General features: G+C 38.6%; 1 protein-coding gene across 2 annotated transcripts in view; it reads left to right on the forward strand.

The window, feature by feature from the left end:
- The window catches only part of PITPNB (phosphatidylinositol transfer protein beta), a 34045-nt gene extending 10507 nt beyond the window's left edge, over positions 1 to 23538 (forward strand). The window contains exons 8-12 of one of the 2 annotated variants that reach the window (XM_075769315.1): positions 11395 to 11472; positions 16436 to 16546; positions 18574 to 18696; positions 21860 to 21944; positions 22834 to 23538. In XM_075769315.1, the coding sequence (XP_075625430.1) occupies positions 11395 to 11472; positions 16436 to 16546; positions 18574 to 18696; positions 21860 to 21907 (360 nt within the window). In that variant the 3' untranslated portion in view covers positions 21908 to 21944; positions 22834 to 23538. The remainder of the gene's footprint in view (positions 1 to 11394; positions 11473 to 16435; positions 16547 to 18573; positions 18697 to 21859; positions 21945 to 22833) is intronic. The other variant, XM_075769314.1, reaches the window with a different exon arrangement.
- The last annotated feature ends 408 nt before the right edge of the window (positions 23539 to 23946 follow it).

Consider the following 23946-nt stretch of genomic DNA (forward strand, 5'->3'; position numbering starts at 1 on the left):
GAAGGGCTGTGGTCTGTGAAGGGGAAGGGTTTCTGTGTCATAAATTTCCATTTGCATTACCAACCTAAGTGTATAAACTGCACTGTTCCTTAAGTGATATTTAACAGATGATCTGTGGATTTACATGTGTCAAAATGCATTGTTTGGAGAACCTCCCTGTAAACAAAACTAAATGTCTTGCCTATTTTGATGCAACGAGGAATGGTTTTGCTGCCGCTTGTTCTTTCAGGCATTCCATATGACCTTAGAGCTGAACTGGCAGGTAAATGTATGTTGTGCATTCCCTGTTCCATGCCTGGAATTGTGGCAGACAGCTACAATGCTGTCATCTGTCAGAGTGCTTGCTTGATCACAGAATGTGTAAACAAAGGGTTGTGCTTATTACTGTGTGGTGAAGTATTTATTGTGTTTGAAGTACTCTTAGTGAACAGCACTGCTTATGCTGTATGCCCTCTTGCACTATTAGATGACATGGCCTGCCTTTGATATTGCCAGTTTCCTTTGTGCTCAAGTCTGACAGATGGTGGTATGCTAGAAGAAGTTATATTTTTGGATCAGAACAAAGATCCATCTAACCCAGTGTCCTGTTAGTGGCCAGTAGCAGATGCTCGTGGAATGAACTTGGGGAAGTGTAGAATACTAGAAGCTGGGAGATGCATACCTCTGAAAGATCAATCTGTGTTTAAAGGACTTCCAGAGCCAATGGTTATATCTGGCCTATTGCGTTTATTAGCCACCTCTATGCCCATGAGCACATCTAATCCATTTTTGAACCCATTGACACTTTTGACCTTTATAGCATCATGAATTCTGTAGTGTGTTAGATGGTGTGGAGGAAAAAAATACTTCTTCTTTGCCTGGCTGATCATTTAATTGGAGTGGGGGGAGAGCAATGTTTCCTATTTATATTTTCTGCACACTTTATCTTACAGATGTTGATTTTTTTTTTTTTTCCCCCACCTCTTCTTTAGCTTATCTTTCTAAGCTGAGGGTCCTTATCTTTAAGTCCATCTTCATGTGGAAGCCATTTCATATGTCAAAATCCTTGGAACTATTTTCAGTACATTATCCTCTTTTTTTTTCTTTTTCTTTTTTTCTTTTGTGTATTTGACCTACAGAGTATCTAAACTGTGAGTGCAGAGTGGTTTAATCTAGAGTCTTAAGTCTCTTCTGATGTTTCTACATTCTCTTTCTTTTTTTAGTAACTTCTAACCATTTACTTTTTTAGCAAGTATTTTCAAATTCAAACTCACAGTATAGCCCATCATTGTGTAGGAATACCTGGGACTAATTTTCACCATGTGAATCAAATTTTCATTTCCATTTCATCTCCCAGAAATGCAGTTTTGCAAAGTCCTGACTTTATTAAACAAAGACAGACTTTGTTCTCAAACTTTCATGCAGACTTTGATAACTCTGAGTTAGCTGTAGGCTGACACCCTTTCCACTCCACTTCTTTACCCCCTTTTCTGGACAGTTAAGGATTAGTTAGCAGAAATTCTCTGGCACCCACACTTGTAGTCTCTTCTGTTATGAAAATTTGCAGTTTCTGGCCTTTGATTTCTCTCTCTTTACTGCTTGTGACTCCATGTGAATGATTTTACATTTATGCTAATATCTTTAGCTAATGGCACTTGAGGAATTGGGGGGGGAGTTCAGCTACATCATAGTAACAAAATTGTCTTGATGCATATGCTTACTTTATGCCTTCAGAGAAGGCTGCTGGTTTTGGAAAGTAAATGTCCCCTATGAAAGCGTTAGCTGTTTTGCCTGGAAAAGCAACCCAAATGCCTATCTTGGATAACAGTAATGACCAAAAGAATGGAACTACATTTATAAGATCCAGCAATTTTGATAGAAGTTTTCATATATTCAAGATTTATCCTCGTGTTCAGTGAATGAGCCTTGTCTGACCAGTTGTAGTGTGTCAGTTACTTTAGTTTCAGAACTACAATCAGCATAAATATAAAAATAGTAAATTTCTTTAAGATACTAATAGCATGCATATGCTAACTCATGCTCATTTACGTATGTATAGAAATAATTTGGCTGACATGTGTGGCTTTCTTTAGATATAAATTTAACCCTGCCCTCTCTTAATCATCTCCAGCATACAATCTATGTAGCTTTATGTGATTTGTATATAAAAATCATTTCCCAGGAGAGTAAAACTTTTTAAAGAGTAAGCAGAAGTGAACACTCAATTAACATCAGAAGAGGCTACGTTTTTGGAAACAATTTGTAAGAAAGTAGAGGGTAGTGCAAACAAAGAAATTGAAATCAGGTTTATAGCTGGTTTTGTACGATGAAGAAATGAAGTCTTGTTCTAGGTCATAGTGGATCTTCTTTATATTACTTGAAACAATGCTCTCAGAATTTTATACAGATCAGTCAAATTACTTAATGCATGCATTAAGTACTAGAGATACAGAATTTCTATCTGCTGTGCAGTAAGTACTACCCTTGTTCTACAGTTTGAAGAAATATAATGGAATATAGGAAATGCTCTTGTGTAGTCTGTAAGAGAGTGTTAAAAGATTCTTGAGACAAAGAGCTGTTTTTCTGATAGGTGGATCTCTCCCATTTTAGACTTAATTTATCGTGTGATAGGTATCTAAAAAGTCTATATTATTAGTCCAGAAGATTAGTATCATCATGCATTTTCTTGGCAATAGTCTTGGAACATCTTATCTAGGTCATAAAGTTGACTCTGTGTAGTAGCAAAAGGATCAGAATTTACCTCTTGTTCTTGATTTTGTAAAATAAACTATTTCTTTTTGAAGAAGCATGAGAAAGCCCTATTGACTTAAACCGTATTTTTGTTGGACTTCAGTTCTGCGGGACTGTCTTATTTTGGTGCCTGGGTGAGGTATGTGGGTGTATGGACCACTACTGATGCTCAGCTGGTGGATGATAACTAGATGACTTTGGATCATGTGGTCATATCTTTATTCAGCAGTGGTTTCTCAAGTCTTGTGAAGATCCACTGTCAAACTAACTTCGGTGTTTACTGTAGCCTACAAAATTACTGTCTGTCGAAGAATGCTACAATAGCTATGGATATGGAGTGGTCAGTCTTTTTATTATAGCTGCTGCTGAGGAAAGCTCAGTGACTACAGTACTTGAGAGATGCAGGAGATTGTGGATCCTTTAATGTCCTTGGCTTCTTTAAAAATACATTGGTGATCAGGATTCGGGCATCAAAAATGAGAGTGTCTGGTGCTGAGAGCACCCCCTGAAAAGCACCCTATGGATGTGTCCCTGGTCACCAGGGTTCTTTGAGGTGCCAGTATCCAGAGATGTGTAGAAAACAGACTGACTGCTACAGATCTGACTTTTTGCCCCAAAGTGTGTTTTCTGCTTTGCCCTGGACATTAGTATTATTGAAAAACGCTTGTCTGAATTAGTGATTTTGAATAGATGAACTGTTCAACCTCTATCAGTACTTGTTTAGCGTAAAGATGCAAAGGATTAAGTGTTTGCCCAGGTGGTTGTTAGATGGCCCTGTTACTTTCTCCCAATCTTCAGCCTGCTTACAGCAACAGCCTTTCTTCATATTGGGATGTTATTTACTGTTTTAGAAAATAGAATGACTTGTACACACTTTGAATTTTGCTTAATTCCTTCAGTAGTGCCCATGGCTTGCTGTTTTAAGTATGCAACTTGAACTGCACATCCCATGCAACAAGCTATGTATTTATAAATAGAACTTATTTCTTGCTTACTAGTGTTTTCCTTGCCCCTTTCTGTTTTCTATCCCCTAACTAAGGCTTTTTTCATACTGTCCTGGATGCTTCTAAATAATCTTCATATCTTCCAGACTGTCTTGTAAGACCTTTAACTTCTAGTACATAGCACAACACTGCAGTGTATGTCTGTGCTAATTTAAGAAGGCTGATTTTATTTTTGGTTTGAACCATGGCATTCTTTCAAAGGTGATTTTGAGGAATAGTTCACCTGGTAGCTGTCCTGTTGCTACAGGACTCTTCAGGAGAGGGGAATGACTGTAAGACATTTCTTATTAAAAGCCATTTAGCTAAACCTGCCCAAAATACAAAAATCCTCCTCTTGCATATCAGTTAAGTGTACAGTAGTGCTGGTGATTGCTTCAGTTATGAGACTCAGGAATCACGCACTGAGTTGGGAATATGATGTACTTTTATCTTTTATTGTGCTGTGAATGAGTATTCAGAGCTACGGATCGTATTGGAGAAAAGTGCTACTACACAATTCCTTCCACAGTCAACTTTATGTGCGTTTTCTGCTAAATAACACTGATGGTATGTATGTTCTCCTGTTTAAAAAAACTAATGCAATATTGAGTTGAAAAGTCTAGTTAGTCTTATGCCACTCTGTGTTCAGGAAGCTTTTTTTTCATGAATTTGTAGATAAGACATCAGACTTGTATCATTTTATGTTAGGTACTTTCTTCAAAGCTTTCTTAAAATCATTGTCCTGTGTATATGCTTTCAAGTTTTATACTACTTGGTAGAGTGAGCTATGGGCTATCAGCAGTAACCATTATTACTTTTAGCAGGTCTTATAAGTGAGAATGAGATTTGTAAAGAAGCACCTGATTCTGGGTTTGTTACGATTATTACTTTATTTTATGTGGTTCACAGGGCGCTCTAAATTCTTTATAATAGTTTGTTGCATTCATGCATATTATATTGAGATTTTGAGCGGAAACTGCCTATGAAACGATATTTGTGTATTTCTTTGAAATGGTTTTTAGCTCCTCTATATTGTTATGCTGCTGCATAATGATGTTTTGCCTGTCTAGCTTTCAAGAGGGCTTCAGGGATTTTTAGCTGTAATATTTGTTCCAACAGCTGCCTGTTTTTCTTCCTAAGAAGGACTTGTTGCTGTCAGGAGTTAAGCCCTTGCTGCAGAGATATTTTCCTTAAACTCTGCAAAGAACTGTTGTTTATTTGTACTTTGGCTCTAGTCCAGTCATCTTCTGTGCATGCTGGTAGGGTTTGTGTATTGAGAAGACTTCCTACAATGCTCTCTTGTCCATCTATACTTTAATCTAGACAGGGTTTTTTCTGTCCTTAGCAGGATTTGGGTTAACTGAGTCCGGAAAGGTCTTGGTTCAAAGCTTCCGTATGTCGTCTCTTGCATAGAAAACTTTACAATGACTCATCTATTTTCTTTGAATTTTTGTTTTCCCTCCTACATTTTAGTTGTAGATAACCTTTTTTCCCCAGTCTTTCCAGCTGTGCATGTATGTGGGTCCTAAACACAAGAGCACAGTTGCTTTTTACCTATGTTCCTGTGCAGTGAGAGGTAGGATGGCAGATAACATCGTATCGTGTGGGCTTGGGTGTCCCTATGGTGTCCAGTCAAATAATTCCACAGCATGAAACAGGCAGATCCAAGTTGCATATGTAGGCGAGTTTAAATGCCAAAACAAAGATTGTATATGTAAGCAAAGGTCTTGCCTTAACAAGTCTTCTGATCATGGTGTATTTGAAAATTTGGATTCTTCAGTGCATTTCTATAGGCTCGTGTGGTATATACTGTAACATACAGGTATGAAGTACTTCTGGTACAAGATACCACAGGTTTTGTTAGTGAATGCAATTTTCAGTATTAAAGTTTTGGAGGATTTGGGATGAACAGTCTGTAACTTGGAAATAGTAATGTTTGATATTTTTGCTTTGGTTTTTATTTTATTTTTTCAGGAAGGAGGTTGCAGTACAAATGTAGAAATCGCCAAGTATATTTCACTTTAATCATGTGGCAAGACCATTTATACTTCTGCATTATATTGAATGTGGAAGCTGTCCTTCTGGTGGAGAAAAAGCCTTGTTTTCTGAAGTTTGTTTAGGTTTCTTCAATCGAGGGTGCTGATGACTAAAGTTTTGGAGTTTTTTATTAATATTTTGTGTAGATTTCACGTTGTAGTGCTTATAAAGGAAAGTAGATCAGTTACATTTCTATATTTATAAGCATGCTTGGAACCATTGTATTGCAGATTTTTGACAATGCCTTATGGCAACTTCTAGTGAGTTGAGGCGTTACATCTTTGGTGTGTGTTTAACCCTGGCTATCTTGCTGGTGCTGAGCTATGTATTAGTCCCGTGTAAACTTCTCCGAGTGTGTTGATTCTTCCTGTCTGTTCTAGTTACTGGATACTAGAGGACTGTAAAGGCAATTACTTTGATGACAAATTTAGAGTGAAAGGATTTTGATCTTTGAAACTGATTTCGTCCTGGGTCTTATAAGCTAGTACAAAGGTACGGTCTAGTTACAAGTATGTCAGCTAGTCAAAATATGTGTGCTTTATAATCTCAGGTGGAGTGATTCATCCGGTCTCCTCTGAATTTTTCTTACGGGTATTGACATTTTCAGATTGGACCAGAATAGTGTGGTTTTTTTGAGTAATGATCAACACTGGATGTTAAGGAAGGTGAAAACCTCCACTCTGCTGCTTACTCTCCCTGCTTCCCAGTGGAACAGGCGTAGGAAGGGTTAGTTAAGCAGCAATTACAGTCAGGGTTGTCTAATTGGAACCAGAAGGCATGACAAATTGTATAAACATAACAATTACAATAAATAATAGATTTATATAATATCATGTAAAATAATAAGTATATAAATAATGAAATATAAATAGTATAAACATAAGTAGTATTACAAATTCACCATCTCTGCAATACTGTGGTGGTGGTGGTAGTGTTATTATCATCTTTCTTAGGGAACAGATGTTCTGCTTTCTATCTTTTTATGCATTTTGGTGCCTCCACGTGTTATTGAGGCCCAGATTGTTTCATGGGTCAGAAAATTGTTCACAATAGCCCAATTCTCTGTACTGCCTTTCTTAAAGTAATAGCACTGACTAATAAATTCCGTTTTAATGATACAGGTTGCGCTTAATTAAGATGGTTGTAGTTAAAATGAAGTGGTTCGCTGCATTCTCTATATTGGGGCTTTCCATGGTAAATCCAGTGCTGGTGAGCTGTATTGTCTGGTGTAATCTTTGACAGTTATGTAGTGAAATCTCTGCAGAGTGTGCCATTGTAAAGAAATGGTCCAAATTACATCCTACTCATCATGAGGATGCACTACTGTAGCTTTAGTGAGGAGTGAGAACTGCAGCTTATCTGTCCTTCTAGTGAGCAGTTTGGAAAAAAGTTTTACAGCACAGAAACATGTCCTGTTGCAGCACAAACACATGGGCTCAGCTGAGCACTGCCTATCAGAAGGTAATTAGTTTTCCTTCTGCAAAAGATTTTCATTTTTGTTTTGGATGGCTGACAATTTTATCTGGTTATGGTTTTCACCTTCTAGCTCCAGCCCCTAGCTACATATGTTCCCTCTCTGGTTTTGTGGATTTCTGTATGTTACCTCTCCCAGTCATGTCTTTTCCAGGCTGAAGATTCATGGTCTACTTTGTCATTTGAATGGAATTGGTTCCATAATCATTCTTGCTGTCTTCTGTATCTCTTCCACTTCTAATGTATTCTAGAGAAAAGGGTGCCAAAAATTAATGTAACTTTCAAAATACGGATGTACCACAGAATTTTAGTATCATAAGAGTTTTGTGTTATGTTTTCTCATGGTTTCCCAGTATCCCAGTATATTACATATGTTGGGTTCATTTTGGTATTGTCCTTCTGTTGCTTTTTGGTTTGGTCTGTTGTGCTCTGTAATGGTCCATGGAAGCTCGACAGCAATCTCTTTATAATTATTGCACTGCACTTTCTTCTTTTTTTTTTTTTTCCCCCCCCTCTAAAGAAAGCACAGAAATGCTCTTTAACTAAGAGAACATCCTAAATATGATGAAGTCATAAAATGCTGTGAGACTGTGCTTATAACTGGGACAGGCCCCGCAGCATCCTCTGGGTATCGCTAGTGCAAATGGAGTTTATGGTATGGATATCCATATGCCCTACACCACTACAGTGTGAGCTCTGCCTTGGTAGGATATTCAGACAATTGAACTAAGACATTCAGGATTGTCTCTAATGCAGAACGTGGGTTTATTTACAAAACTGGCACTAAAATATGGAAGCTTTTGTATTTTGTAGTTCTGTTTAGCACATCACTACGCCAAAAAAGGCTGCAATACCCATGTCAGGAATTAGTTATCTAGAACAAACATTTATTGGAAAGTTATTTATGAATTCCTATAGCTTGATCCTTTTCTCAGTGTCTTCTATCCAGTGTTTGAGTGAAATTGTTAAAAGGCAGTCATAATCAGTAATTTAAGACATTAAATATATTTCTATAAAAAATATTCTGCTGTAGTATTTCCATATATTTCTTGAAGGTGATTTACTTGTAAAGAAAATACCTCTTTTCCCCTGCGCCCGCCCCCCCCCCCCGCCCCCCCCCCCCCCCCCCCCCCCCCCCCCCCCAGGATTGGGGAGAGGAGAGGGAATGTGTATTGCATTCAGCCTCCAGAATATGCAGGACCTGAGGATTCGAGTAGGTTGCAGCTGTCCTCACCCACAGTATTTGCAAATAACTAATGAGATGAGAGTTCTGCAGCTGGTGGCAAGGACTGTAAATCGTGCGCCCTCTGCTCGCCTCCCCCGTTGGTTTCCTGGAGGAGAGAGACTGCGAACAAAGCCAGCAGGCTGTCTTGCTCGATGCTATTGCTCACAGGCAGCAGTAATTGAGCGTTGGGGCTGTATATTGTACACTGAAACTATCATATGTGAAGGGATGTATTTGTTCTTTTTGAGGTCTCTAAAAAGCGCATGTGCTTTATTTCAGTAAAATCATAAGTAAGTGGGATTTTACTAAAATTCAGATGACAAATATTGCTATTAGTCTTTCTGCAATTATAATAATCCAAGTGGACTTACATTTAAGTGTTGCTGAATTTACATGTTAATGTACAGTGCTTATGCTGATTCCTCAGATTGTACCTGTGAGGTAGGTAAAGTAATACCTTAGCACGTGTGGGAGCACCCTGCTAAATTTGGCTAGCTATTATTTGGGTTCTTTAAATAAACATATTGTTTCAGTTTAGAGGGAGAAGTAGAGGAAAATACTATTTTGTGGAAGTTCATAAAACATATTGATTAGCAGTGTGATTGAATGTATTTTGACTCAGATGTTTCTAGGAAGTATTTGCTCAATTCTTAAAGTATATATTTGAATGCTTAATGTGGAAGTTTATCTGAACAAACTTTCTAGATATATTAATTACAGAATGGCTGGGGCAAAAAAAAATCAATTAAAAGGTTTCTTCAGCCTATTTTAATACACAATGTAGGTAGGTACATTAAAAGAACTGTGAAAAAATTGGGGAGAAGAAAGTGTCAAATAACAACAGCTAATTTTCTGTAAGTGAAATCAGATTCCTCTGAGAGGACCTCCTAGATTTTCCAGTTCCATCTAGCTTGCAAAAAGTGCATTGTAAATATCAAAATGGTTATGAAAGCATTAATAACTAATTTGTATAGCCTTGCTCTGTGGATTTGGAATTTCAATCTAGAAGTAGACTTTGCTCATCTGTGCTATTGGAAGAATCTAGATTTGAAACCAGCATGTTACACATGATGTTCAATACTTGTGACAGCCAAAACAATGAATTCATGTAATAGCTCCTTAATTGTATATGCACTAGCACCATCTGTTGAATTCAAGTTAGATGAATTAACCATGAAAAATAGGGAAATGGAGCTGTTTCAGGAGAGCTGAAGTAAGTTGATTGGAATTCTTTTGAGTGCATTGTTTTTTCACAGGTTTGTTTGGATTTTCCTGGTGAATAAATATGGAGAATAAATATTAAATCCTCTCAGAATGATGGGAGAGGGAAATAACTTTTGCACAGTTCATAATCCATTAGTCACTAATTACCACAGGGTGCAACTGAGACCAAGAATAAAAGTGAAGAGGAATACCCAGTTGTATGATCCTCTATAACGGCAGAGTTCATATCCTTTCCAGAAGAAAACCCCACAGAACAGGCAAGACCAAACTGTTCACTGCTTGGAGTGATAGCTCTGTCTTGGTTTCTTTGCATCCTTCCATGAAGAGTCTGTTACTGGCCACTAAGAGAGGATATTAGATTAGAGTGGTCTCCTGTATAACTCCAGCTGACAATTCCTGCTCCATAACATTACAGTGTTTGGGTTTATTTTACATGTGCTTATGTTCATGCCTTTGTCTACGTGAACTTTGTAACTCGGTCATCTAGGGAAACCAGTTCTCCAAAACACTGCTGCTGCAGCGGAGATGTAGTTAGATGATTTCAAATGCCTCAGAAGAAACATCGATATTTCAGTTTTAATATTCAGAGAGCCTTTTTTTTTTTAATTTACGTCTATCTTTCTGCTGCTAGTATTTAATTTTGAATACAGGGGGATGCAGTAGAAAGGTGAAGATTTAGTTTTAATTCATCTTAGAAGCAGTTTACAAATGTGATTCCTTGTGACAACTCTCTGATGCAGGGGGGGATACCAGTAGCTACTTTTCTGATAGTATTTCTTTCACTCCATGTTCTGCAAATTTTGTCCTTGTTGAAATTTGTTTGTAAAAATGAGACCTTAAACTCTGCTAAACTTTTTTGGGCTTTTCTGTAGCACCCACCAAGCATTTGCTTGGCTTTAAAATAACTTAAACTTCTGCAGTTCTCCTTGGCTGCATGGGTGTAACGGTATTCTTAGGTTGATGTTTTTCATACATTGTATAAACCTTACATGTTCTCAGTTACTGAGGTCAGAGGTTTTAACCCTTTTCTAATTTCCAAAGTATCATCTTGATATAATAATAATTTTCATACCCCTCATCAGTAAAATTAAGTAAACTCATACGTTGGAAGCATTTGTCATCCTTCAACTCTATTGATACTTGCTTTTTTCCCCACTGTATATGACTTGTTAACCAGTGATGTCTGTTGTAAAGCAGTGCCACTCAGACTGCTGCCTTGTGCCCTCTCTGTGCTTAGCCTGGTGACGTGTCTCACAGATTGAGATTATGCAGTTTCTAATTTTGCAAGTTAGTTCATTTACACCACCTTCCCCTTCTGTTCTGTGTTCTCGGGAGTGGATATATGTTGCACCTTGGATAATGTTAGCACACTAGTTTCTGTATTATTGCTTTCTCTTCCAGTCTTCAAGTTTACAAAAGCGATAGGATAGCGTTTGTCGTATGGTGCACAGCACGAGAAAACTCTGACCTAGAAGGCAGCGCTCGTGTGCTGTGTAGTACAAACAGATAATGAGACACCACTGGTGGCACAGAGTGAATGAGCGGGTGTGACGGAGTGTTCAACACAAACCGAAGTCAGGCTAACTGCACCCATCCTGTCCAGACCACTCAGGAGAATCAATTGGTAGTCTTGAACAGAAGCTTAATACAGTGCAGATACTGAAATCTGGGTTGGTTTGGGTTTTTCTGACTCTTGGGGTTGTGTTTTTTTTTATATTATAGGACTACAAAGCTGATGAAGACCCTGCGTTATTCCAGTCGGTTAAGACGAAGAGAGGACCTTTGGGGCCAAATTGGAAGGTACTAAGAACTGATGTTACAACCTTAGCAAGTTTTTATCAGCAGAAAAAAGTAGTTCACAGTTCTGTAGATACTAGCACTGTCAGTCAGGCAGAAATTCAATGCTACTTTTTTGTATTGAGTTCAAATTCTAAATGTGTTAGTAAGCAAAGTTTAATATCACTACTAAAACCAAACAAAACTATGCAAATTAAATTGGGAGAACATTATCCTTACTCAAGATTTACCTCTGAATATGCACTATGATGAGTTCCATGGAAGTCATAAGCCTGCTGTTGTAGCCACTGGAGGTGACTTAAAATGCAAAAAATTAGTTGGAAACTTCCTTATATTTAAATGGTTATAACTGTGTTTCTTAGAGCAGTGTAAAAGATAGTACATGTCTATGTTTTTATTTAGAAATTACAAAAAAAACTAGCAGAAGAAAGTGGCAACTAAACCTAAGCCTGTCTTCACCTTGCCATATTGAGTATCTAGGTATTTTTCACTTGTTTGGAGTGTATACAAAATGCATGTGAAAACCTCCGGTATTTAACGATAAATATTTTCCCTCAATGAGATAATACACCCTGTTTGCATGTGTGTGTGTGCGTGCATGCATAGATACATCTGCTGTGTTCTTGAAATTTTCAATCTGGCGTATGTAATCTGAGTTGGTCTGGGGAATCAATATTCCACGTTTGGTCATTTACCAGTTTTCTAATATGTACAGTTGTTGTGTAACCATGGGAAGATGACTTGACCGAAGCTTTATTTCAAGGTAAAGTCATCTGGCCTTTTACCAGGGCTGCAGTTGCCCAAGCCTGTATACTGGGAATTTTCTTTGAAGTTCATTACGCAGACTGCTTGCTTAACATCATCTCCTCCTCCACCCTTAAGTCTGACTAAAATTTAGTGTGCTGGGTTTCCATGATGTCCTTACTGGACATGGATAAGTCTGTTTTAATGTGAGATGCTACATTCCGTGAAAGCTCTTCAGTACTAGTGTTACCTTTCTGCTTGAACACATTATTGAGTTATTCTCATGTGGCTGTCAATATGACTGCAGTGTGAAAGCTTAGCACTTGGTCGCATCCAGTATGAATTTGCTCAACTTACATACTGAACTGCAGGGAAGTCATGCTTGAGAACTGACTCCTTAGTAGGCAGCATAAGTACTGGTGCAGAATATGTCAGTGTCAGAATATGTATGTGTCACCCATATGTACCTTTTGCAATGCCTGTATGCTTAACAATTTAGCCTAAACAGTTGCTGCATACATAAAGATGATCCTTTCTTGAAATAACTTTTCTTAGAATCGGTTGCCTGAGGTCCTCTTCCATTTCCTCCAGAACATTGCTCATCTCAAATTCAGAAACAAAATTCCTGTGGATAAGCATATGCCACATGGAACCCAATAACACCTGATCCCTGCCCCAGTCACAAAGCACGTCCTTCCACAGACAGCCGTCAAAATTCATGCGTATATGCCCATCTCAGAAGGAAATATACTTTGTCTGCTACACCAGATATCCTCACAGAAACTGCTGTATGCTAGAATGAATACACAGGCAATCTGTCAGGAGTAGGCCCCTAGTTACCAGTTAGAATATAGTCTTTCACTTTTGTCATTACCATAAATGAAATATTTCATTGACAGTAGCATAATTTTACTTCCTATGTGATGAATTATGCTTAAGTAAATGCTGAGGGTTTTTAAAATGTATTGCAAATGATGCTCCAGGTAAAGTTTAAATTTTCTTGTAAAAGCATTCAGTCTTTCATTACCCAAAAAAGTTCTAAATACAGCATGAATGTTTCTGCTCAAATACAGTGTGACGGACTTGCTCTGAGGTGTGAATTTGCTTCTAGTTCATTAGTTATTTTACTACTAGTTTTTGCAAAGCAGCAAGATAAGCATCAGATATTAGAGTAGGACGCACTGGACCAGCAAGCTTTTGGTCTTGAATTCCCTGGCCTAAAACATGGTTGTGCAAGCAGAAAGTAGGCAGAAGATACACCACCCTTCTGCTATCAGAAGCTTGACCGGTGTCTTACGTGCCAAATAACTGACCACCACATCTGACAGAGCAGCATCCTCGTTTCCCACTGTGTAGTACCACACTCATTCTCAGGTGGCCTGAGATCATAAATCAAAGCAGCCTGAATTCGAGGACTTAAGGTGTTCTCCTGTCCCACCATGGAATGAGACTGTAGTTTCAGGGGCATGTTTGTGCAGCGCTGACCGTTCACCCCTCTAATTCCATACGTGCTGGTACAGTGGTTTTAATGCTGTGTGGCAATTAACCTAGGGGGAAAAAATAGGGAACCAGGTTTTTGTGAAAGGATGGGAAACAACATGGCAACACAGGCAGCTGTAACTGCACTGTTGAATGTCTCAGTAGAGCTTTAGCGGGCTCCTGAAGCTGACTCTTCACTGCCATTACACTGCATTACCAGAAGAAAAGCTTGCGTAGCTGCCTCTTGGGTGCTCACGTACTTCAGTTTGTCTTAATGAGAGCTGAGGGTGCAGTCACTGTATACCACTGACCTAATTGGTGCTGCCGTAGCTGTTCCTAATGTCATCATTTCAACATGATGAAGGTTCATCCTGTGACAGTCCAATTGCATAGATGCAAAAATAATGTGAAGTTCCATCTGAACACCAGAAAACTGGGAGCGTGGTCAAACACTGGAACAGGTTGCCCAGAGAGGTTGTGGGGTCTCCACCCATGGAGATACTCAAAACCTGAGTGGACGCAGTCCTGGCAGCCTGCTGTAGGTGACCCTTCTTGAGCAGGGCTCCTGCACCTGGGCATCAGAGAGGGTCCCTTCCAACCTCAGCAATGCTGTGATTTTGCAATCTACACATACCAACATAGTCTTAATTCTTCCCCTTGGATGTCCAAAGATGGAATAGTTCTGCTTCAGAAAGTTTCTGAGCTTATAAGTAGCTGGAGATTGCTAGAATTTCAAAGTGAATTATCAATATTTTCTTCCTTGGGTTTTATATTTTTACATAGGTTTCTGCCACTTGCTGCTGTCAAAATACTGAGCCAGGTAGACCTTTGGTCTGACTTGCGGGTTTGTCCTGGTCCCGAGCATTAGCTGGAATCTCATGGGAAACGAGTATATTGTGGGTTTTGAGATGATGATGAGGGGAGGCATGTATTCAAACCCCTGTTATTGTAATACTCTTTCTACCTGGGCTAAGTATTCTTGCTAGCAGGGTAAAATTGTTGCAGGGATTAGTTTTTGTGAACCGGGCTGAAAATGTGCATCCTGCCTTAGATGTTTGTTGTCCTTCCTCTTAAGGAAGGAAGCAGGAGGCTGATGCAGGAATGGCCTCTTTGGACTTATGCGACCCAAAGAAAGTGGGGAGTTAGTGGTCTGTTTTTTTAAAAACAGCTGTAAAATGAGGAGGAGAACTTTGAATGCTTAGAACTGGCAGCACTGAATTTGTATGTTCCATTTAGTTCTGTCCTTTTACTAATGCCTGGACATAGATTCGTGCTGTTTGGGAGCACCAAACAACAACAGCACTTTGTTTTTTGCTCATGAATAGAACATCAGTCTGGTGAGGATAATTGGTTTTCATTTAAGTGCTCTCTGGTGATGAGTATTTGTGATAAAAATTCTGTGTTAAATAAATATGCATTATTCACCAAGAGTTTTATTTGTTAGGTATATCTTGCGGTAAATCTTTTACTGTCTGCATGACCAACAGGAGTTGTCCGTTTCATGGTTGAAAGAAATCTGGCTTAAAATATTTCTACTTAGAAGTTTGTTGCAGATACAAAGAATAAAAATCTGTGGACTTCTTTAGCAATTGCTTGTTATTCAACCCAAACACACAGATTTCAGGGGTTTTTTTTAAGTGACTATCAGCTTCCTTTTTTGGTTTGGATTTGTTTTGGGTTTTTTCTTCCTTATTTCTTCTTCCTCTTTTACAAGGCTTGGAGTAACCTAACATGCGTTGTCAAACTGAAAACATGATATTGTTGTACTCTTGTATTACGTAAATTTGACCACGTGAATTGTAGGAAAATCACTGCGTATGATGTTATAGGTACTTCAAAATTGTTTGGATGTCGGAACTATGACAGAAACCTAGGAATTCTAGGAAATGGTGGTGGGTGTCTCCTGCATTTCCCTCAGTTCATTCTTCTGGGGATGCTTCTTTTGCACAAGGTCCTTGAGCTGGAGCTGCTTCCAAGTAGGCTTTGAAGAGGACCTTGAGTTGGTCTTACGGCTGCCTCTTGCCACTGATGATAAAGAAGTTCTCTCCCTATTTTTCTCGTAGTAGCAGTCAGAAGGTCTGGAATTCATTATGCAAAAATGACTATGTATGTTATGTCCCACCACTAGAAATTACACTTGGGTAAAGACATACCCTTCTGGCATTGTCTGCTGGGGTGGGACGGGGGGGCATGCCAGCATCTGTGTGGGCAGAGCAGAGGTGCAGCAAGCTGAAGTTTTCTGCTTTTGTGAGGAGCAGACTTGAGGGGTGGTTACATGCTTTTTGTTATCTGAATCTTTCCTAGTGTGCGTGTTTTCCACCGTTGTACTGAGCAACTCAGATTATAATTGCTTTTGCACAATAGACCCAAAAGTAAAAAACAATTTAGTGCTAGCTGTTGTAATCAAGCTTCATTGTCCTTTCAAAACATCAGAAAGTCTGTTACAGTGGAAATCATGAAAATGAAATCCCTGTTAAGACTAAGATTTGTAGTATATGTTTGCAGCATGGGTGGAATTGTCTCACATATTTAACTTGATTGTTTGTTAATCCCTTTTACTCTATGTTCAGAGTATTTACTAATACTTATATTTAGAATTATAATTTATAATTATAATAAAATGTTTTAATTTACTTAATTTACTACAATTTATAATTCTAATATACATAAAATTATACTTTCTAATAATTAATTTGACTGAAGAAATTTTTCTTTTTTATTCCTTCCCATTATCCATAAACAGAAAGAGCTAGCAACTGATGAAGAGTGTCCTAAAATGTGTGCTTACAAGTTGGTGACTATCAAATTTAAATGGTGGGGACTGCAGAACAAAGTTGAAAACTTTATACAAAAGGTAAGTGCTTCTCCCTTGCTGGGGTGTTGCTGGGGAGGTGGGGTCGGAGGTAGGCAGGGTGCTTCTGTGTTGATGGGTTTTTTGATGAGAAACAGCGATGAAGTTCCCTGTTGCTTACTGTCAAGCAGTTTGTTTGTTTCTTCAGCAAATACAACCATTTGTGTCTTGATCTACTAGCAATGGTGTTTTATTGGTGGTACTAGAATAACTTTCTAAGTTCAAAAAGCAAAAGTATATGCAGAGTCTGTGTCACGTAGGTTTAACACTTGATTTTGTAAGCAACAACACGTGCCAGGAAGAGAGCTCTTTCATTCTTTCTTTTTTTTTCCTCTCATCAGTTGAAAGTTGCATAAAACGTGCTGGTGTTTCTCTAGTATTTTATGTTCTACTTTTCTTATGAAACTATTCTTGTGTTTCTGCTAATTCTAAAGTATTTGATTTTTTTTTTAATTGAATGCCTGCAAAACCAGGTATGACGCAGGTAGAATCCAGTGCGCTAGGATTTTGTTGGCAGTTGTGCTGTTTTGTCAAATTATGTTTGTGTCTTATTTCATTACTGCTGTATCATTAGAATATGAATTGTAAAATATTTTTTAAAGTATGACTAAATATTTTGAATGTAAACTTATGTGTAGGCAAAGTGTTTAATCTAGACCATCATGCTAGTTTTCTGTAATCCAGAGAGAATGTGCTGTAACAGCGAGTTAACCAAAACACGATATTCCAGTAGCAATTGGCCGTGGTGTTTCCTCACAGCCAGCCAACACCAGACCTTTTTCATTGTGGTAACCAGGGCTCTTAGCTCTGCAGGGACCACACAGCTAACTGCATTAAATGCTTATGAATTTCAATAAATACAACAGCAAAAGAGAAAAGCTTCAAACAATAGTAATTGGAGAGGTAGTTTGTGATGGCCACAGTACAAAGTAAGGGTAAGGAGACATTGGAGACTGTCCTTAGCGTGGTGAGGGTTTTGGGAAGGAGTTGCCCATCACATATTTCAAACTGAACGCTGTTAGGGAATAAGCTGAGCAGTGGAGCCAAGACTGATTCTGTGGTATCTGAGGAGTATTTGAAGATAGGACTTTTTTTTTTTTTTTTTTGCCTTGCTTTACGTGAAGTTGATTCTTTAGAGGAAGTTATCTCTGTCTGCTAGTTGTCAAGAACCAACTGTTAGATTTGATCAGCATTGTTGTTGAGGACAGTCAGCAGCTCGAGTGATGCAAAATCTGGGACCACATGAAGAAGACATGAACTTTAGGTGACAGCCTGGGTAACTGAATATGTGTAGAAGTCTGAATTACAGTAGTTAAATAGATTTCTGTGTTATATATACATGACTACTTTTATCTGAGCAATCGGAAGCAATACTGTTAATTTTGCAAATTGAATGGTTTATATGATGCTTCTTTCATCATCCAAGTCACGTACTTTAATGAAAGGGCTGTGAAATCCTTAGCTTGAATATACAAAAACTCTCAAGGTTTTTGTACCTTTTGAAATCACACATCAGATATTACTGGGATGCTGATTTGGTACAAATTGCAAATGTGCCATCTTTGGAGTCAGAAGTACTTCCCTTTTTGCTTCATTCTGGCATCAGGAATTGGCTGTTCTTGTTTTTTAATAGTAAGCCAGAACCTGTGACAGTTCTGTCATAGATTTTTATACAGTTCTTGCTAAACATTCTAGCTGTTGTGATGCTACATTTATTCTGTCTAGTGCTATCTTGGAGCTAGAACAGATTTTAAAATGATTCTTTGGCATTTTCAAGTAATGTAAATCGCTGAACTTTCTTGAAACTTTTTTTTGATGGAAAAAAATTAACAAATTTCACTATGTTAAAGCATGTGAGAAATGAGATGACTTTAAATTGGATTGAGGAATGTGAGGGGGCTGAACCTGTAGCAATGTGAAGCAGCATGCATCTAAAGGTTGGAACTTTTCAAATTGAACAGCTGCAATCCCTTCACCAGTCTTTGGCAAAATGTAGACCTATTATCTAATGTTTGTTTATCTTCTTAAAGCAAGAAAAAAGGATATTTACCAACTTTCATCGCCAGTTGTTCTGTTGGATTGACAAATGGATTGATCTGACTATGGAAGACATTAGGAGAATGGAGGATGAAACCCAAAAGGAGCTAGAAGCGGTAAGAATGCTTTTTTTTCCAAGATTGATGTTTGTGTGTTATCTGCCTGTAGATTTATCTGTTTGGGAACTGACGTGAGTTACGTTGTGTCCATCCCCTTGTGTGTGTTTGGGCAATTGCTGATGAACATTCCAGCCCTGTTAGTGATTCTCCTGTGCAGACCCATGCACTTCAAGCTTCTGCATGCTGTGTTGTGTCAAGCTGGAAGTGGCTGTAAGGTAAATATTTCTGATGTCACTAAATCCAGAATGTCTGCCCTGACCACCTCTTTATTTGTTGTACCATACCCATCACACAAAGTCCCATTCAGTGCCCTTTTACCGCTTCTCAGTTAGAATTCAGAGCTGTCATCTTGCTTTTCCATCACGTCTCTTGCTTTGTTTCATTTCTAATCATCATTAGATCTGATTGCTTTTTCTCTTCAAACATGTCTTCAAGCAAGCTTGAATATGTCACATGACAGCTGTTCCACTCATTCTGACTAGCACACCAAAACTGAGAATTTTACTTGCAAAAAGGAAGTCAGTAAAATAACGGCCTTGAGATAGTGTCAATTTTCATGCTTTAGTGGCTGTGAGGACCAAATACATATAGCCTGATCTGTCTTTGGACTGATGTCTAGAAGGAAATTCATCCATAGGGCACTTTCTCTACTCTTTCCTTTAAGAGGTAGAGGAACATCACAGACTAGGAAAGAAGCCTTCTCCTGTAGTGTCTTTCGAGAGCATGACCTTTGGCACAAGCCTTTCTCATTTTAAATCCGTCTGGTTTTTTTAAGTTCTTTGCAGTCTTTGGATTTGCAATTCTATTTCCTTCCCCTTTTGCCAGTTGTTTTATGCCCCAAACTCATTCAGCTTGTCACTTTCCTTCCATTGTCTTGGTTCTTTCAAGGCATGATGTTTCTTCAGCTATAACTTGCTTTTTGCATGGTTTAACTCATTTTGACTGCCAGGCATCTTTAAACAGATTCCCTGCTGCTTAAGAGCTACTGTTGACAGTGGTTCTGAAGTGCATTTTGTGTTTTGTGCCCAGCACATCTTTTCTTTTAGTGCCAAAACTAGCTGTAGCTCCTCCATCCCCACTTGTTGTGCTCTCCATGTTTGGACTTTATGAAGTGTGTGGAGCCATCTTGCATTGTGTAGAGATGTTTTCTGGATTTGGAAGAAGTGTTTCTTCGCTGTTCCGTGTGTTACTAGGTAGACGTCCTGAGCTAGTAAAACCAAACTTTTCTTTTCAAATAAGCTGAAGGGTTTGTCTGCTTTAGCAGCTCCCAGAGTATGCTTTGGAAAAGAATGATGTTCACTCACTCTTGCAAACATTGTGCTCTCTCTTTGGCATTTGGATATTTTTGGTTATGGCAGGTGTTCTCTCAAATCACGTGGATTCTTCTTTAATTCTACTCTTGCCAGAACCTATTCCTAGAGCCACCTATTCCTAGGTGTCTGTGAAGGAGGAAGAGTAACCACTTTCCTCTGTAACTGTTTTTTGTCAGAAGAGTTCTCTTTTGCACACCCATAGTTCTTTATTTGGAATGAAACAGACTTCATCCAATTTCTCTGAGAAAGGATAGTGGCAGTGAGAGGAATGCATACCAGGTATGAATTGGAGAGAGTAAGCAGCACTTGACACGTCTTTGTGCATGAAAAAATTTCCCTTTTGTGTGTCTGTGGACTGTGGATGTTTGTTGTCTTGTAGAGAAAGCTCTGTTTCGCATTTCTCACTGGTAAGTAACTTCTTTTAAATATTTCTTGCAAAATATTTGCTGCTTTTTAGTTCTTAAGCAAAATCCAGATCACATGTTTCTGGGTGTAACATTTATCCTCGTTCTTAAATATCTAACGTATTTATTATTTTCTTGGTTTGCAAAGCAATGCAAATAGTTTATTTCAAATAGCTTGTTGTGTAAGACGTTAGCATCAGGAGCTTAAGCGTATTACTTGTTGAAAAAGTCAGTTTTTCACAAGAGAAATGTATTGATTAGTTACACTAACAACTTTTCTATGTGTATTGTGAAATGTGAGGAGCGGGGACCTACTGTTATATTATTTTGGGTTTTCTCTACTGTTATAATAGGGGCATCTACAAACACCTGTAAATTATGCAGTTTCAAGGGTTTTGTGGTGAAGTACATTATTGGAGAGTAACCTAAAGCCAAAAATATCACTGCCAAATAAAATATGAATGCTAATTTTATCCCAAATAATTTGTTTCTGTGTTTCATATTCAACTATTTCATCCATTGTGATAAACAGTAACTTTCATTAAATCCCAAGTATACCACAAAATCCTGTTTTATGGCCAGGACCACTGGGAAGTGAGCAATTAGTGATAAGGTGCTTAATATGACAAGAATATCTTCATGTTTCCATCCCTGTAGAGAAACAGTCAGCTTTTTTGACAGTGTTGCACTATGCAGTTCTATGATGCTTAAAAACAAACTGCAGAAGGCAAGCCTAGTAATATTGGCAGCATTACATTTTCTTACAATACATTGCTTTCTGTTGCTATTCCCTTTCTCATTAACATCCTTTCTGCCTGGTTTGAGCTAATCTTTCTCTTCGGATTCTGTGCACATTTTGGTTCTTTTGTTGTTCCTGTTCTTCATCTTAAGTCGATCTTTATAGTCAGAATTTCTGCTTTTGTTAACTTTTTTGTTACTCTCTGAATCCTCATCATCAGTGTTCTTCCAGAGTTTCTCTATCCCAGCCCATCCTTTTCTCACTGTTTTCCTTTAGCTTTCACTTCGTGGTTTATGTCTCTGACTCCTGGAGGGGGGAGGAGCACCAGTGCTTCATTAAATACACATCAGCTAATCAGTGCAGAGTAGAAAAGCGTCTGACCCTGCCAAAGCACTGTGACCAACCTACCTCACATCTTTGAGGACAGAAATGCCACATGCGGTATTTCGAGCAGCATGGCTCCACGCTGAAGATGTTAAACATCTAAGAAGCAACATTTACTGCTGCTGTACAGTTCCCTGGCTTCCCCACCAAAAAGAAGCTCTGTGTAGCCCCGTCTCCAAAAAACCTCAGCTGTAGCTGAGGCTGGTTCTGGTCCTGGCCAGAACAGCAGTCCTGGTCACGTAGATCGTTACTTCTCTCTTACTAACCAACAGCGTGATAGGTTCTTTATGTGGTAGCTCACAGTTTTATTTTACGTTTAGATGCGTAAGAAGGGTTCCGTTCGAGGCACTTTGGCTGCTGACGTCTAGAGGAGTTCTCTGTAGGTTCTGAGGCAAATCAAGCTGTGTAAGTCAACTGCTGGACGCAAAAGGAGAAAAGTGATTAATGTTCTGTTGGATGGGAATTGCTGGCAGAAATGGATGTATGTCCAGATAACACTTCTGGGCCTTACCTCCCTCCTGTTTGATAACCTTGTGGTGATCGACAGTTGGAGATGACCCTTGGTGTCTGGGGAACTTAAGAGACCTTCTCCGCAGGCGGGCACTGTAACAGGCTGGGCAGGTGCTCGGTCCAGTGGCAGAATGCCTGAGGTGTTGGCCACGTAACGCGGTTCGTTGTGCTTTTCTGGTACAGAAACCCAAAGTGCATGACCTGTTGTCATCACTGTGCTGGCACTGAGCCCTGAAGCCTGCAAGTAGTCTTTTGGGCACCAATCGGAAAAGTCAATGAGCAGTGTTTTGCTACACGCTCAGTAGCAAAGTGATATGTAGCCCACATAATTTAGGGGAACTGTGGACTGTCATCTTCAAAGCATGTTAAGTCCTTGAAATCCAGTTCCACGCAGATACTTATAAACACTAAGTTGTGTTAAAACTGTTGCTGTGGGAAACAGGTTGTCCCAGAGTTGCAAGCTGTTGGGTCTTTGTGTCCAGTACCTTGGTGTTTCCCGCTGTGACTGTTGATCACTGATGTAATACTGACCCCAGCCACAGCAGCTTTACAGTCCCGCTGGTTGGTGTGAGGCTCCTCAGAGACTGGAGCTGCTGTCCACCAGCGAGGACAGCACCCACATTAAGATTCCCTAACAAGTCTTGCATTGGTATGATTTGCTCAGTCCTGGTAGCATTTCGACTGCCCCGCCCTATTTTTCTTGGAGATTAATAAAACTGCCTGTTTGCAGCTTACTGTTTGAGGAAACTACTAATGCTTAATTGCGTGTTTTCTTTCTCCACAGTTACGTAATCAAGGCCAAGTCAGAGGAACAAGTGCTGCCAATGATGAATGATGATGGATTTAACCGTCACATGCAGTGTTGATATACAAATGTGTGTGTGGATGCATGATTATTTGTATATAATTATATATACGCACATGCATACTGAAGGGGGTTGTTACAGTGTCTCCAGGGTACTATACCTGTCCTCAGCAAAGATTCAAAGGAAACTGCTTACATTATGTATACCTGAAGCAAATAAAAATCAACTGAGTAGTGTCATTTAAAGGGTGAATTAACTGCAGAATTATGCTAACTGGTATGTTTCATGAATGTCAATACTGGACCAATTTATTCCCTACTTGTTTTTTTTTTTTTTTCCTGTCTTGAGTCACTCTGCTATAACTTGCCCATATCTCGTTGTAAAGAAACAGATACCAATAAGTTAATTTCAGTTTTGTGTCTTCCCTATGTGATTATTTTGGAATAGGAACAATGAATGTATTTATAGCTATTTATTTCTGGATTGTCATTATCCTATAGTCAAATCAGAAAAAAATTTCTATTAGTGGAAATTGGAAGACTTTTACTGTTGAATAAGTTTAACCCAAACTTTACCCATTCACTGATTTAAAAGGAAAAAAAAAAAAAAGTGTTTTATTGGACTTTTGTACATTGAAATGCTAATGTTTTTTCTTCATTAAAATTGGCAAGATTAAGGAAAAATGGCTTGTGATTTATAAAATAATTGCAACCTGAAATTTTCCAGAAGCTGGCTTTTTAGACAAAGATACAACAATACTTGTAGAATATTTCAAGTATATCTTGGGCTGTGCAGTGAAAGCAAAGGGGGGTGATAGCCCTTCCCTGAAGTAATACTTCCTGTTAACGAAATCGCTATTTTCCAGAGTTTCACTTTGGAAGCTATGCAAATGGTCTTGATTTCACACACATTACGCAATGGAATATAATTGTGATTTTAGCTCTTTTCATGTTGAAAATACACTTTAAAAGAGATGTATACTTTCAGATATGATGAAAGTTTAAATTGTAGCATCTGACATATTTCTCTGAAACTTGTTAGGAGTAGACACGTAAAAGAAAAGATGGTGTAATAAAGACCTCCTGTAGATA

The sequence above is a fragment of the Balearica regulorum genome, chromosome 17 (genome assembly GCF_011004875.1).
Source record: "Balearica regulorum gibbericeps isolate bBalReg1 chromosome 17, bBalReg1.pri, whole genome shotgun sequence".
NCBI classification, from domain to species: domain Eukaryota; kingdom Metazoa; phylum Chordata; class Aves; order Gruiformes; family Gruidae; genus Balearica; species Balearica regulorum.